Source organism: Colias croceus, chromosome Z (assembly GCF_905220415.1).
Source record: "Colias croceus chromosome Z, ilColCroc2.1".
Taxonomy (NCBI): domain Eukaryota; kingdom Metazoa; phylum Arthropoda; class Insecta; order Lepidoptera; family Pieridae; genus Colias; species Colias croceus.
Genome location: NC_059568.1, coordinates 1,609,884 through 1,627,035, shown reverse-complemented (window position 1 = coordinate 1,627,035; position 17,152 = coordinate 1,609,884). Strand labels below are relative to the sequence as shown.

At 33.2% G+C, this 17,152-nt stretch overlaps 1 protein-coding gene across 2 annotated transcripts; it reads right to left on the bottom strand.

Annotated features, from left to right (window-relative positions):
- Positions 1 to 1,035: 1,035 nt before the first annotated feature.
- Positions 1,036 to 16,960, bottom strand: LOC123705588. Of its 2 annotated transcripts, none has more exons than XM_045654445.1 (10): positions 16,834 to 16,960; positions 11,031 to 11,148; positions 10,167 to 10,340; positions 8,448 to 8,566; positions 7,121 to 7,333; positions 6,437 to 6,579; positions 5,596 to 5,742; positions 4,921 to 5,078; positions 4,024 to 4,074; positions 1,036 to 3,104 (listed from the first exon to the last, which is right to left on the bottom strand). In XM_045654445.1, the coding sequence occupies exons 1-10, from the start codon at positions 16,870 to 16,872 to the stop codon at positions 2,977 to 2,979; spliced, it is 1,290 nt and encodes a 429-aa protein (XP_045510401.1). In that variant the 5' UTR covers positions 16,873 to 16,960; the 3' UTR covers positions 1,036 to 2,976. The 2 variants fall into 2 exon arrangements, with proteins under 2 accessions (XP_045510401.1, XP_045510402.1); XM_045654446.1 differs by lacking the exon at positions 16,834 to 16,960 and adding an exon at positions 16,366 to 16,459.
- Between the last annotated feature and the right edge of the window lie 192 nt (positions 16,961 to 17,152).

Sequence of the window (17,152 nt, the reverse complement as noted above, 5' to 3'; positions counted from 1 at the left end):
GTAAAACCGAGGATCTTGTGTTCGATTCCCGGTGGAGACGAAGAAAAAAAATGTCTCGGTCTGGCAGGACACAGAAGGCTGATCACCTACTTGTAGAAAAAAAAAGGATCAGTGAAACAGATGTACGCATAATGCATCTGCCCCTTACCCCACTAAGGGACACAGGACTTCACTTTTATATATGAACTAGCGTTCCACCCGCGGCATCGCCCGCGCGGTTAAAGAAAAACCCGCATAGTTCCCGTTCCCGTGGGATTTCCGTTATAAAACCTATCCTATGTCCCGGGGTAAAAAGTAGCCTATGTCCTTTCTCGGGTATCAAAATATCTCTTTACCAAATTTCATGCAAATTGGTTCAGTAGTTAAGGCGTGATGGAGTAACAGACAGACAGACAGAGTTACTTTCGCATTTATAATATTAGTATGGATTATGTATTACTCAATGTATAAAAAAACTTATAATTCAGTTAGTTCTTCGATCGTCAAAGATCATTTATTACAATCCGCCTTTGCTACGGAATGTAAACTACTTGTAGCGGAATCTACAGCTACGATTTATACTACGGCTACGTAGCAAATACATATAGCCTCCAGAAATAATTTGGTTTTCATCGGACAATTATTCATACAGCATTATTTAAAGTTGTCTCAGAATGTATATTATTATAGTTGAGGTGTTGAAATGCATATTTGCATAGATAATAATTAAATATTTAGATAAATTGATTTATTTGTTATATACCTATATTAAATCAATTTATTTGTGTAGCAATGCATGCATCTTATAAATAATAATGATTGTAGGTTAGGTAGCAGGTAATATCTTAATATATATAAATCTCGTGTCACAATGTTTGTCCTCAATGGACTCCTAAACCACTTAACCGATTATAATAAAATTCACACACCATGTGCATTGTGCAGTTCGATCCAACTTGACAGATAGGATAGTTTAAACAGGTGTAGGTACCACGGGCGAAGCCGGGGCGGACCACTAGTTTATCTTATAAGTATTGAAATAAAAACAAAGTTTCATATTGTGTCATATTTTATTACAAAAGTCATAATAATTCCATACATTTTTTTACATAAAAACAACCACACAAAAGTACTTAGTTAACATCTTTATATTAATATAGAGAAGCAACATAGTAAATATTAAAATACAGATACTAAATACTTAATTTGTTGCCAAATTATGATTAGATACTGTATTTTTACATCAGAATAATAAAACGAGCGCCTGACAAATAAACTTAGCGAGTGATGGGTGAGATAGTTTTAATAACTTGATAATAATAAATCCATTTGATTGAAGTAAGTAATATTTTTTTAGAATAAGTACGTTGTTGCACATAATTACCTGCTTTTAAAAAAATAAAAATATCGGCTAATAGCTCTTCTTAAAATCGTTATTTTAAAAAAATTGTAGTCAGACTGTTCAATAAAGCATTTTTCAAGCTTTATAACTACGTCATTGGCTAAACAACAAAACAAATACAGGACGTAATATTGTCACTGTAAAAATATTAAGTCGCTCATAATATTACGAAGCTGCTCATTTCATACAAATTAATATTGTAAGTCGCTGTTCTATTGATTTTTCATCACTCGCAGTCAGTCGCTCACTTAGTAATTCTAAAAACCCAACTAATTTTACTTAAACTAGCTAGCTACTAGTAATTATTCTGTGCTTAAACTTAAATTAACAGTCAGACAATTATTAATACAAACAATAATTTAACAATAATATTATATGAGCAAACGTTACTGCACGTGAGTATACAAATAGTACATAGACAAAGCTTCATACAACCGCGCAAATCGGTTCCTTTATTACCAGCACATTACACATGTAACATACAAATGTGTGTCACGTGGAAGATGTCATCGTTTTTAACGACCACGTAGACCGGGAGATACTGACACAAAATTTTGAGTCATTTGTAACAGTATGGCGGTTCTACAGGGGTCTTAGTACGCAATGACAAAAAGAAAAATTTTGTGTCAGCATCTCCCGGCCTATAGCTGTGTTTACGTTGGACTTGATCGCAATTGTTATATTCTTTAACGAGACATTTCACACGAAAGTGAGTGATTGTTTATTGTATGGAAATTTATAGGAGAAAATACGTTTTTATGGGGTTTATATTGTTCTTAGAGAAGATTTATTTTTTTCACATATAGATTCAACTTTGAAGTTTGAACATGGTTTTATACAAAATACCACTACTGATTTTTACGCCTTATGTTTATCAATTAAACTTTCAGACGTTAGCCGACATAATGACCTTCATAGGGGCCACGGCAAGCGGTGTCAGAAACATAGTGGTTGACACAAGACTGACGGCGTGGTCCATGGTGCTCTTATATTCACGTATTATAATAATTTTTATCAATGTGATGCTTGTTATTCTGGTGGTATTGAATCGGTTAGCAAATAAAACCATGAAGGAGTCTGAGAAACTGAGTAACTCTATGGTAAGAAAAATAAACTTTTTAATCATAGCGTGAATTAATTACAGGAATAGTTTTAGAATTTGAAGACCAGTCTGAACTACTCTATAATATTGTGAATTAGCTGTTCATCGATATACCGTCAAACTGTCCAGACTACGGCTCCAGGCCATCGTCTCGTATATATTCTACTTATTTCACCTTTGGATTTCACAGACATTTTGACAGATGAACAATTTCATGGTTGTTTGTTTGTTTTTTATATTGCAAGCTTTTTTTTATACATGGATTCTTTTTTATGGAACAACGTTTTATTTTATTATTAATGATAGATGTTTATTGCACTGTGTGTATGAAAAATTTTACAAAAAATTTAGAAATATCGTAATTCAACATCACAGAGATAAATTAGGATAAGATAAATAAATTATATATAATTTGTAACAACCCTGGGTGAAAAATGATGAAAGAATGAAAAATTTGCAAGTTCATACGAAGCTTTGTCTATGTACCATTTATTTACTCATGTGATTCATTATTCATTTTACTTTTTACTTTCAGTCGTTTGCTATTTACGATTAACTTAAATATTATCTTTGGTAAAATAAACATAAATGCGCTGTCGGCTACTGCGCGGCCCTTGTCCCCTGGTAAATATTAGTATATTATTGCTTGCTAGTATAAAACGTCTGTATGTTTCAGATGAGCTGCAAAGTATGAGTAGAATAGTATTTCAAAAGCTATGTCAACATTTAGGGCCGATTTTTCAATCCTTGGTTATAATTTATCTGTCCATTATAGTATTACACGAACAATTAGAGGATATAAGCTTCTTGACACGAACATTTTAAAACGTCAACTGTAAACTGTCATACGGACAATTAGAATACATTTTTGAAATGGTAGTTTAATACGTTATTCTATGAATACATTTTAACCAACGATTGAAAAATCAGCCCTTAAAGGTTGAAAATTTATCAGTTGAATAATGGGGTCAAAATAATTGATATAGAATAGTTATTGGTAAATTATCTAAGAACCGAACATCAATAAGCACAAAATAGAGACAAAAAAGATCAATGTGTAGGTAGAATAAAATTACAATATTTCATAAATTTGTTAAACCGAAAACTCGCAGGCCGGTTGCAGAGCTTCACCGACCATCAGTGCGTACGTCAGTCGCGCTTGTCATATTACGTATGGAAATTCATAAAACCGTTCATAGCTAGACCGACCATAAGCACGCGTATTTCCATACATATGACAAGCGCGACTGACGTTCCTATGACTGATGGTCGGTGAAGCTCTGCAACCGGCCGTAGGTTCGACACCACGTATCAAAGTCCATTTATATCTTGGAACTAAAGTGGTACACGTACAGCGCTTTAGCAATAATCAAGTTTCAATATGGTGCCCTTAATTGCAAGCTTGACATATCTGAAGAATGTAATGTTTGATTGCTTCTTTTATACAAAAATTTAAGAAAAAATTATTATTTGTTAATCATATTATTTTACGAACTAAGTATAAGGGAATGATGATGTAATGGTGATGAATGAAACTTACATTTAAATGTGGGCGTCGTCACCGAGTGGCTCGACAGGCTGCTTAAAATGGCTGAAATGAAAATAATACAAACGGTATAATTCATAGAAATATATGAGAAAGGTTATTTAACAAATCTGCAACTTGAAATAATATAGGTCATACTAATATTATAAACTAGTGGTCCGCCCCGGCTTCGCCCGTGGTACGTATTTAGTATCCTATATCCTTCTCCTGGCTCTAAACTACCTCCCTGCCAATTTTCAGCTAAATCGGTTCAGCCGTTCTTGAGTTATAAGTGGAGTAACTAACACGACTTTCTTTTATATATATAGATGCGAAAGTTTGTGAGGATGGATGTATGACGTATGTGTATGTGTATGTATGTTAATATATCACGCAAATACTACTGAACCGATTACAATGAAATTTATCACACGTATAGAAGGTAACTTGGATTAACACAGGATAGAAAATCCCACGGGAACGGGAACTATGCGGGATTTCTTTGACGACGCGGGCGAAGCCGTGGGCGGAAATCTAGTTATGTAGTTATAAAAATACTTACTTAATGTAGAAATATAATATGATGTACGTAGAGCGCAAGTAATCAATACTTTATTTATACCTAGCGTGCTATTGATCTTTCGACCCGCGACTTCACTGTCATGTATCATCTGCCTTTGCAAAATCTTACTAATAATATATAATAATATACGTGAAAGTTTGTGAGGATGGTATGTATGGTTGTTTGTTCCTCTTTCACACTTTAACCACTGAACAAATTTTGATGAAACTTGGCAGTGATAATTTATTTACCAGAATAACACATACACAACACAAAACACAGATAGTAACAATATGTTATAATCAAAAGTTTATATTAGTAGGATACTAGGTTGTGATATTAGGTTGTACCTTCTTTTCTTTTTTTAATCAGCGACCCCTTTAACGGCGGAGGCACTTCGTCTGGTACGGGTTGAACGGGTTGCATTGTTAGCGGAATGTAGGTCCACGGCAACTGCGCTGTTAGTTCTGCAGTTGCCGGTTGGCGACTGGAATACTCGTTACTGTAACTGGTAATCGTTAATTAACTTAATACTATTATATAGATTCAATATAAACTTAAACACAATCTTTACATTTATTTATTCAATAATATTTTTTCAAGAAGCACTTTTGTATCGGCATCACATAATTTTAACATTTACCACCGATTCGCAAAGCAGCATACATCTGTTTCACTGATCGATTTTCTTACTGACAAGTAGGTGATCACTGACCTGTGTGGAGTCTTGTGTGTCCTGCCAGACAGAGAGATTTCTCTATCGGGAATCGAACCCTTGGCCTCTTGGTTCTACGCTTATGCGTTAACCACTGTATCAAGGAGGCGGTCTATTACCATGACCATTACGTTGCTTATTAGTTACTAGCTGAGCCTTCTGTTCGTCTTACCGTGATGATATCGATAAATGAATTTCCCAACACCGAAATAATTTTTCAAATCTGACCAGTAGTTCCCGAGATTAGCGCGTTCAAACAAACAAGCAAACATACTCTTCAGCTTTATAATATTAGTACATAATATCTTACCTTGTGCTTGGTTGGTTGGTAGATTGTAATTGATCAACAATAGCATGGTTCGTATGGCCATGATCCACTTCATCTCGATTGACTGTCGTCTCGTTTGTCGGCTGGGAGTACACGCCGCTCGTGTTGTATGCACACAAGTCTGGCACACTAGAATATAATATCATATTTGATTTGTGAGTCTTTATATCCAGTTTAATTGTTTCACTGTATTGCACACGACACGGGCCTTCTATGAGGGTACAGGCTTATAATACACCACGTTGGACATGTCTTCGAACTGTTTGATTCTTCCTCATAATGTTTTCCTACACCGTTTAGAGCAGTGGTGATGTTGGGTATAGCAGATAAATTTTATTGAAAAATCAATTTATTTCCTGCACGCCCGCCTGGTCTCGAACCCCCGACTTATCGATTTGAAGTTAGCTCACCACTGAACTACAACTGCACTACCCTCATAGGAATCCCGTGTCCCAGTATAATCATAATTCACCGTCCAATCCGTGGCCATAATCCACCACGCTGGCCAAGTGCGTGTTGGTAGATGACACATGTCGTCGAACTTTTTAATTCTTCGACATGTCGGTTTCCTCACGATGTTTTCCTTCACCGTTCGAGCAGTTGTGATGTTGCACATGCGCAGATAAATTGAAAAATCAATTTATTTCCTGCGCGTTCGCCTGGTCTCGAAACCCGGACTTATCGGTTCGAAGTCCGAGGTCTCACCGCTGAGCCACCACTGCTCTAATTGAGAGACTTACTCCTTCTTAAATAGCTTAGTAAAAAAACAGGAAGAGAAGGACAGCTTAAGAAATATTGAACTTGTTCCCAAAACATAATTTACCCTTTCACTAAGTACTTCTTTTTGCTATAAAATGCCCGGGGTATCTGTTGGTGCCTTGGGAGACTGGGTGTATAAAGATCGATGTCCACCATGTTCTCACTTTGGGGTGTGCCTGTTGTTGTTGATGGGACCACTGCCTCGGGCTGTAAGAAAATATGATTATCTTTACTAATATTATAAAGCTGAAGAGTTAGTTTGTTTGAACGCGCTGATCGCAGGAACTACTGGTCCGATTTGAAAAATTTTTTCGGTGTTAGATAGCCCCTTTATCAAGGAAGGCGAAGCAATGCGGGTGAAATATGTATGAATGAATATTGTGTCTAGATTAGGATAGAGGAAATTGTCGCGGGAGAAAAGCTAGTTTGTTAATCGACAAATTTAATTAACTTGGGTCAGATACTGTATTACTTGGTACTTGATGTTTGATTGGAATGTCTGTCTAGATGTAGATACGTATATTATGCTGTTTCATTAAAATTTTAGGACAGATACATTCACAGACCTTTATAATTAAGGACTAGTTCAGACTGGTCTGGAAATTCGAAAACTATTCCTGTCACATCGAATTAATTCACACTATGATAATAATATGTATTATGAAATACTGTAAAGTGTAACTGATGTGAGAAAATAAACTCATTTTTTTTTGTTTTTTTTTATACTTACAAAGTTTCTTTTTCTTACCATAGAGTTACTCAGTTTCTCAGACTCCTTCATGGTTTTATTTGCTAACCGATTCAATACCACCAGAATAACAAGCATCACATTGATTACGAAAATTATTATAAAACGTGAATATAAGAGCACCATGGTCCACGCCGTCAGTCTTGTGTCAACCACTATGTTTCTGACACCGCTTGCCGTGGCCCCTATGAAGGTCATTATGTCGGCTAACGTCTGAAAGTTTAATTGATAAACATAAGGCAAGAGTAATAGTCTAAGATCCCACTGCAGGATTACTTCGTTCATAGATTTTTTTGGTGAAAGAAAAATTGTAAATATATTATATTACTAGATTTCCGCCCGCGGCTTCGCCCGCGTTTGCAAAGGAAAACCCGCATAGTTCCCGTTCCCGTGGGATTTCCGGGATAAAAACTATCCTATGTGTTAATCCAAGTTACCCTCTATATGTGTGCTAAATTTCATTCAAATCGGTTCAGTAGTTTTTACGTGAAAGAGTAACAAACATCCATACATCCATACAAACTTTCGCCTTTATAATATATGTTAGATGTTAGATATCGATTAGATTTCCAGTCAAAAATTGGCCGCAAGCATTTTAAGTTAAATTTTTTTACTTCGATTTTTCATCATCTATATGTCGTGGTCATATCGTAGATTTGACCATTTCACGAAATGGTCGCATATCGTGAAATGGCCAACGTAGTTTGATCAGATCGTTAAATCGTCAACGTTTCACGATTTGGTCATCCACATTTGGCCAGATCGTATAAAATATAAAGAGTCCATAAAATATTAAAAAATTTCAGAATAACTATATTCTAAAAACAAACAATTATAATAATATAGTAGTCGTTTCTTAAATTATTTTATTTAAGTCGCATTTTTTCTTAAATACATATAAGATATCCACATTTTCCATAGTACTCGTACCTCTTCGTCGTAAATTCTTTGCTATGACTTTCTTCATAATATTGTAATTAAACGAATTATGAAGTTTTTAACTGCGAATAATTTAATTTTCGCCAGCGGCCGCCATCTTATCACATAAACACAGAGCTTGCAGCGCCTCTACCAACGATTAATGTAACTATTTTACGATATGATCAAATAATTTTGGTCATTTCATGAAAAAACCGTGCGTTAATTGGCCATATCGTGAAACGATTTCTTATCATTGATCTGCCCAAACCACATCATGATGTGGCCAAACTAAATTGGCCATTTCACGATATGCGACCATTTCGTGAAATGGCCACTCATATCATGAAATGATCAAATCTACGATATGACCACGACATATACATGCATACAATAAACAATCACTCACTTTCGTGTAAAATGTGTCGTTAATGAATATAACAGTTGCGATCAAGTCCAATGTACACACGGCTACAGTCATCAACACCCACGGCCACACCATTACTTTATCTTTGTTTTGACCGCTCCCTGTAAAATAATATGTTCATAATATAATTTATTTGTGTACACGGGAACTACCCTATAGGCACAGAATACTTAATGGTAGCTGAACGGACACTCTCCACCTCCCGCCAAAAGTAAACACGTCACCCCACACGTTCATGAGATATATGGATATGTTACCGGAAATGTATGAAATCAAGGAATTGTATACAATTCCTAGGAAATGTGTACAATTCCGATACCATTTAGGAAATGTATAAAATATTGTTTAAAAAACTATTTAATGCATGCATATCCTAGGAAATGTATAATCTTCCTAGGAATTGTATACAATTCCAATATTGTATTAGGAAATGTGTAAAGTAAATGCTTTCTGTAATATAACACGTTGCTATTTTTTTATTATAGCTCTTATTGATACAATCGGGTAACAGTCATACCGTAAAATTGTAATACATAATATTATGTTCATATTATTATTTAACTAATTAACATTTTAAAAATCAACTATTTAACTTTTAACGTAAATATCACAAAATCAACTTATATTTATTGTTATAAAATCAAATTTTCATTTGGCAAGTAATCAGTCCCCTCGTCCCGCTGTCCCCGCGTATATTTGGCGCAGTCGGATTGTATAATCCGCCGTATTACATTACGGCTAGCTGTTTTAATATGCCGAAAATTCGTCTTTTTCCAAAATTCTACAAAAAGACGGTCGCGAGCCGACGGAGCCCCACTTTGTGGGGCTCCTATTTCTGCGTAGTTTTAAAAAACACGAACCTAACCTAACCCACCCCCTTATCCAAACCAAAAATTTCTGATTACGAATTATCGCCATAGTTACTACAAAATGCCGACCGTTTGTAAACGGCCGGATTATATACAATTTGCCTGCGACATATCAATATCTTAAATGTTTTACATTTCCGATAGCTATTTAGGAAATGTATAGATTTCCTAGGAAATGTGTATAAAATAATTTATTTCAAACATTTCCGTGCGATTTTAGGAATTATATACATTTCCTAGGAATTGTATACAATGACGGATTACATATATTTCCGGTAACAGATACATGGATACGCTTACCGCAGGAATGACACGCAGCAAAAATTACGCTTGATAACATAATAAATAATAATGTTTACAAAAGCAATAATTTATGAAATGTACTTAGTAGATGTGTGATGTGATGAATGTGTTAGTGATGGGTATCTAAACCTAATGTTCTAAACGTATTTTCTAAATATGTACTGTACCACGTGGAAAACTCACGAGTCGCGGACATGTTGTATTTTGCGAAAAATTTCAGCATTTACGGCTGTATCATGGCTGTATCTTTAGATTGCGTTGGCTTATACGTTTGATTTTTTCACAGCATCAAGGGACCCTAGACAGGAGTATTCGATATAAATTTCAGCTTGTTACCTCCACGCGTTCCTTAGAATAAGGGTGGTGACAGACAGACAGACGGATAACAAAGTGATCCTATAAGGGTTCCGTTTTTTCCTTTAGAGGTTCGGAACCCTAAAAAACGATTAAAAATATGTAAAAGGCGAACCTATACGATACATAGCAATTTCTACACAACCCTTATGATAAAATGATTAGTAATACGTACTCATCATAACAATGCTCCCCAGACACCAACCGACACCCAGGCCCAGGCTACAAGAGTTAACGTAGAGCGTCCTGGTGACAGAAAGCGGCTGTCTAGTCACCAGCACCACTGCCTGGTTGCTCAGCTGGTCCAACGCATGCCCGATGTTTACTAATGTTCCGCAAGAGTCGGGATCTGATAAAAAGAAGCATTTATTATAACGCAATAATATATAAATAATGTTTTAACAAAACACTCAATCACCTTCAAAAGGGACCAACCGGATCGTTTAAAATAAAAAAATAATCATCAAAATCAATTCACCCAGCCGCTAGATCTGATGCAACAAACGCAAAAAAACACAGTTCAATTGTGAACCTCCTCCCTTTTTTTGCTGTCAGTTGAAAAACAAGTTAATATAAACATTTTTATTACGAATTAACTCAGTGCTTAACCCATTCCATTTAAATTAGAACTAAGATGAAAATTAAATGTTCAATTTATTGATTTTATTACAAGGAATACACCGATAACCGGTGTGAGAGAAACGTTATTCATCTGTGATCTGACGCGTAATCCGCCAGCGCTGTTTCAATATCGTAGGAAGCATTAAAAATATTATATTTTTTGCCTTTTCTAGATTTAAAAGAAAACTTTATCCACTTTATGAAAACATTTTGATAGTACAAATAAATAATCATTTATAATATTTACTAGGTATGTTAATATTGCGTCTATACTTCAACCACTTACCTTTTAAAGAATCAACGTAATTTGTATTACCCTATAGGCTATAATTAACTTGTTTGTAGACTTCATTTTACCTTACAATAATTCTTCTACTCATAAATTTACATAACAACATAATACAAAATCTTTACTCACTGTGAAAATAAAGAATTTTGATGAAAATTAATAGCGGAAACTCCCGCAGGAAGTCAATGAGGCAGAAGTACTGAGCTATCGCCAGCGAACTCATTACAATCTGCACAGACGCCTGGATCTAGAAAAAGATGTTTATTTTTATAGAAAATCAACGACAAATACGTTAAATTAAATATGTACACAAAGTTTTTTGAGTTCAAACCTGATATACCTGCCTATTATTAGGCAGGTATATCTAAATCGTAGGTAATGATATTAAGTCATAATAATAACTAATACTGTAATGTTTATTTCATATTGATCTACTCATATCTATAAAATAATTTTCAAAGTAGGTACCTACCTAGGAATGATACCTAGTGTTCTATATTATGCTTTGTGTATTACGAATTCCGTTATAGATCGGCCTTTTTCTATCACTAAGTCTCTGCTTGATAAAAGTTTATTCATAAAATAAAAATAATAAGTTTTCGGTAAATTATAATTACAAAGCACACTCATGATATAGGTATCTACATACCAATCTATTTAGTTACTTTACTCCCAAAACACTTCAGTCTTCACTTGCAAATTGTCTTCAAGAGGTGAAGGATATAATGTAAATAAATGAGGAATTTGCAGCATTGAATGTACAATTTTATAATAGGAGGTAATAATTTTCGCAGTTTTTATAAATTATAGAACGAAGTACCTAATTATACCGCATAAGCTCTTGCTTAAAATCGATTCCAAATACGAAATTATTACTATAGTGTCACCACCAAACATAGCAAAGTAGGTAGGTATCTAATAATAAAGTGGTGCATTAATTTTGCTTTTTTTTGCAAAGAAAAATAAGCAATTTGAAAACGTGAAATGATCCTTTCAATATCAATAGTTATCTTAATTTCGTAATAAAGTCGTTGACATGACTGCAGATAGTTCGAGCTACGTAGGTACCTATTCACGATAAGATTGGAGTTTTGAAATTAATAAGAATATCAACTGGAAAAGTAAATTACTTTCTCAGTGAATATTCACCATTTCTTACGGATTCTTTAATTACATATATAAAAAATGTCTGATCATGAAAACGATTTTCTGCCAAGGCAGCTTTATGAAATAGGGGGCTATAAAAACAGTTTATAACATTATGATGTTTTTTGTGTGTTTTTATTCTCAGAACTAAATAATAGGTAGATAGTCTCATATCAAAAACTATACATTAATGATTAAATATTGAAAAATACTTAAGTAGGCATTTTACTTATAAAATTAAAATTGGCATATTATGATATATTAGTAGTTAGATATATAAGTTACATAATATTATGTAATATTGACATAATTTAAAAGAGCAACTATGGAGTTTCTTGCCGGTTCTTCTCCATAGATACTGCTTTCCGAATCGGTGGTAAATGTTAAAAATACTTACTTATGTAATGACGATTCGAAAGTGTTATTAAAAATAATCTAAGTAATTGAATAAAATATAAATGTTTGAGTTTGAAAAAAAATATATACAAAAACATCGGTAAGCCGTTTTGAGGCAGTTCTACAAAGTTTATCACGCAAAATAGGTAACTATAGGTTATGATCGAAGAGTTTAAATTATACAGCTAGATATAAAATTGGGGTATTATTACAACCATGTTTGCTGTGTCAATAATTAGATAGTTATTTAAATCCTAAGTGCCCTTACGCACTAGCGGGCAACCGCTTTTATGATTGTACGCACTAATCATAAAAGCGGTTGCATATTAAAATGGGAAAGCGGCTAACCACGCGGTTAGCCGCCCCCGCGGTTAACCGCTAGTGCGGCGTGTATGTCATTTCGTATTTCGCAATGCAATTACAGTTTACATGTAAACACCATGATTCGAGTCAAACATTCATGATTCTGTAATCTTGCATCTATGATGTATCTAATACTACTCCGGTGTTTGGTATCCAAGTATCCGACTAATAACGTACCTAGACACCTAGTACAAGCAGTAGGTATTATCCTACTCATCATCATCACTACACAGTATAAAACAAAGTCACTTTCTCTGTCATAGGGACATAGGTCCCTTTGTATGCTTAAATCTTTCAAACTACGCAACGGATTTTGATAAGGTTTTTTTAATAGATAGAGGGATTCAAGAGGAAGGTTTTAGTATATAATTTATTAGGTTTAAATCAAAGCGGGCGAAGCCGCGGGCGGCATGCTAGTAATAATATTATGATAAATGCGAAAAGTTGTGAGGACGCATGATGTTTGTTACTCCTTCACAAAAAACTACTGGGTGGATTTGGACAAAACTTAACTACAGACTACAGTTAAGTAGGATATACATCAGAATAACACATGATTCATAGAAAAAACATGAATTTTCCCGCGGGCAAAACCCCGCGGAATGGCTAGTTGTATTGTATTATATTATCTGTGATATTGGTTAGGTACATACTAACAAAGAACCTAATCTCGATTCAGAGAACGAATTGCGATCTTCATTTATTATCATTGTGTTCATATTTTCATATTGCTTTATGCAATTTTTTTTTATACATATTACGAGTAACTTGTTACTGATAATCCTATGCATAACAAATCTATCGGAGAAAGATTTAATCGATCGAAGAATAACAACTATTGTTTGATTAATTAATTCAGTTGAAAATTTAAACGTTACTTTTACTAATCTATCATATTGGCCATCATTGCCCGCTTTTTATGAATAATTTCAATTTCCGCAAAAAAATTCTATGGCAACGTTAGTATTTTCTGTTAGCATATGTTTTTCTTAGATCGTGTGCATATATTGCTGTAGAAAATTTCATTATTCTTCAACATTTTATTCATTTTTTGTCTGTTTTTGAGGGCGGGTAAAGTTATCTGCACTTGTTGCCAACATTGCCCACGTCGATTTTTGACGTAAATATGACCTCTAGCTAGCCAGATCAAAAATGTTGGTAAAGATGTCGTTTACTTTAAAATCAAAGCAGTATCATGAAAGGTTCTCGACTTTATTCGGACTTTATTCGGCTGGGCAAAGTAACCCAGGTGTTTTTCTATTTTTCATACAAATCGCATTTCGCTTTCCAAAAAGCCTAGGGTTGGTACATCTTAGTAAAATGAGCATGACTTCCGATTTCTTTTACTGCAAATATTTCGTAGTAGGATTATGTTGTAGGCAATAAAAAGATAAAAAAGCAAAACAGAATATTGTTCAGTGACTATTTAATAAAAATAAACATATTTTTACATTTCAGTTGTGCTTAAAATTCAGCAATTTAACTTTATTTACCACTGTTCTTTCCGGGAGACCAAATAAAGCTTATTTTTCCGAAATTAACCGAATAGAAGTAATATTATTAAGTATCAAATTATGTGGTAATATGAAGTGTGCCAACCCTAAGCTTTTTTTGATGGTGGGCAATGTTGTCAAATATAGATCCCTACATTATTGGGTAATTTTGCCCACCATTGTAACTTTTGTTTAAAACATCCTTCAGTGGTAATAAAAGCATTAAAACACTCTTCAAACATTATTTTATAACATATTATGAGTAATAATTACCTGTGTTTAGCCATCATGCCCAAACTATCACTTGAATTTTCACCATTTTTTGCCCGCAAAATCACACATGATATTCGACGTGTTACAACAAGTTGCTGATTTAAGTTAGCGACACACACAATAGGCAGTGTTGTCATACATATAACCTATTTTACACCAAATACTATTAATGTTGCCAAAGTATAAAGGTATTTTTGCAATATAAAAAATTTCTTATGAATTGATTTTTGGGCAAAGATACCCTTGTGGGCAATGTTGGCCAATTTGACGGTACCTATGCATAGTTTTTTATATGGTACATTTTATATCGATAGGTAAATAATATAGTTTTAAGTATAAATAGGATATTATCATTAACAGACATATTTTTATTTTTGCCAAAGCCAAGTTAAAAAGACTTCAATTCAAACAAATATTAACGCGAAGCTTAAAAAAACTGTTCATTTATTGTTAATATAATGTCATTACAATTACATAAAAAAGAGGTCACAGTTAGAGTTTAAGAATGATTTATTTAGTTAAATGGTAGATCTTCGGATCAACGGTGACGCATTTCAACGACCGTTCCCTTATCAATACCGTTGATAACATGAATTCACTAGTTAACAGAAATACTTGCTCCATTTTGGAATGTTGCAAATTGATCTCAAAAATATTTATAATAATTTTAAGTTGTAAGAAATTGAAAAACAAGTTTTTAGTAAATACAGAGGTGGGGAATGTCGGAATTGGTATATAAAGTAGGTACCTATAAGTGTAATTCACTCAGGAGATATAAACTGAACTAAAATTAAAGATATTGTAGATAATAAAAAATTTGCTTAAAGTCAAAATCATAATCATAAGGAAAATTACATTAAATACAATATCAATAATGTCTACTCACTAAAAATACACAAAAGCATTAGCAAAAAAAAAAAACGTTCGCAAGAAAATAAAATTCGCAAGCATCACATCTCGTATTCTTATAGAAATAAAACAGTCATAATATTATGTGTAAGTTATGTGTAATAACTTATTGATATATCAACGATTTAAAAAAATTACATTAAATCTTCCTTTCTTGTACCATATTAATTTACCACAATAAATATTTATAATAAAATTTTTTGAAAGAAAGAAAGAAAGAAAGAAAATACATTTAATCACAAATACAACATTTTAGCTTACAACTAATACATTTAGAGAACAATAGAAAATAAAAAATAAATATTACATCAGATATATTCTAGTATTTGGTCAGTATTTGTGATAAGGTGGACTACTCAGCATTTGCCTCTCCGTATTAGTGGAGAGGCGCCGGTTTTCAGTAGTCCCCTCTACTTGCTACGCTTGGAGCACCAGAACGGTATTTTTTTTTTTTTTTTGGGTGGTAAAATAAATAGCATAAACGCTTGTTATAATAGGTGAATAAAAGATAAGTAAGATAGTTATAATTAAGATAGAAAAGAAACAATATATTATATTATGTCTAAATATAAAAATGAAATGTACATACACATATAAATATATACATAATGATAAGAGCGTATAAATTGAAAAACAATCTCATATAATATTAATGAAGTCTTTAACTTTTAAATTAAAATAGCGTGTAAAGAGGGTATTTTTTTTTTAACGTAGAAGCGTAGGCACGGTCAAGCGTCTATTTAACATCTGGTAAAATACAATGACGTTTCAGAAAGTCAATCCAAAAATATCTTTTTAATCCTGTGGTGTTAATAAATTATATTATACTAACATTAATAACTTTTAAATCGCGTGAATAAAAAAGTAATTATTTTTGCATGTACCTAATTATATTAATGTAGTCCGAACAGTGTTGTTATGATTCAACGTTGTAAAGAAATAATTACATTATATTATACAATATTTAGTTTAAAACAGTCTCTATACAATGTTCTAATGAGCCTTGCTATCATTATTATCGAAGCTATGCTAAATATAAGATAAAATAATTAGGATTACCATTCTAATACATTATGTGTATTATTAACCGTAAATATGGGCATATATTTATAAATTGAATCTAGTGAAAGTAAAGTATAGATAAAAAAAACCATAAAGTACAAAGATTGAAGCCAATTTAAAACAAAAGTATTTTTTCATTGCCGCTTGTAACTTGACTTGAAAAGCGTGAATGTGACAAACACAAACTAGGGAAAATAAAAAGAAAATCTGTATTTTTAAGATCCAAGAAATGTATCAAAACAGTAAATAATTTTACTATTCAAAAAGAAATATCAGTTTCCAGAACTTACCAGGGTGAATAGGGCCGCGTACACCACCGTCTTATTCATTTTGGTTAAATTTTCTAAAATTAATATTTAACTACAGTTTATTTGTCCAAAATTAAATGTAAAATATTAAATAATAAACTATATATAAGGTCGTTCGGTTGAAGCGTCGAGAGAGCAATCCTAGCCGATAAGTCAAAATCTTCGATCTGATAACGGTCTTGCCGCTTGCGTAAAGATAATATAATGAAATTGAGAATATCACAACAGTCAACATGGCTACGTACACTCCAAACCATGGTGTAGGTATAATAAATAATCGATTTGTATTTATTCATTAGTA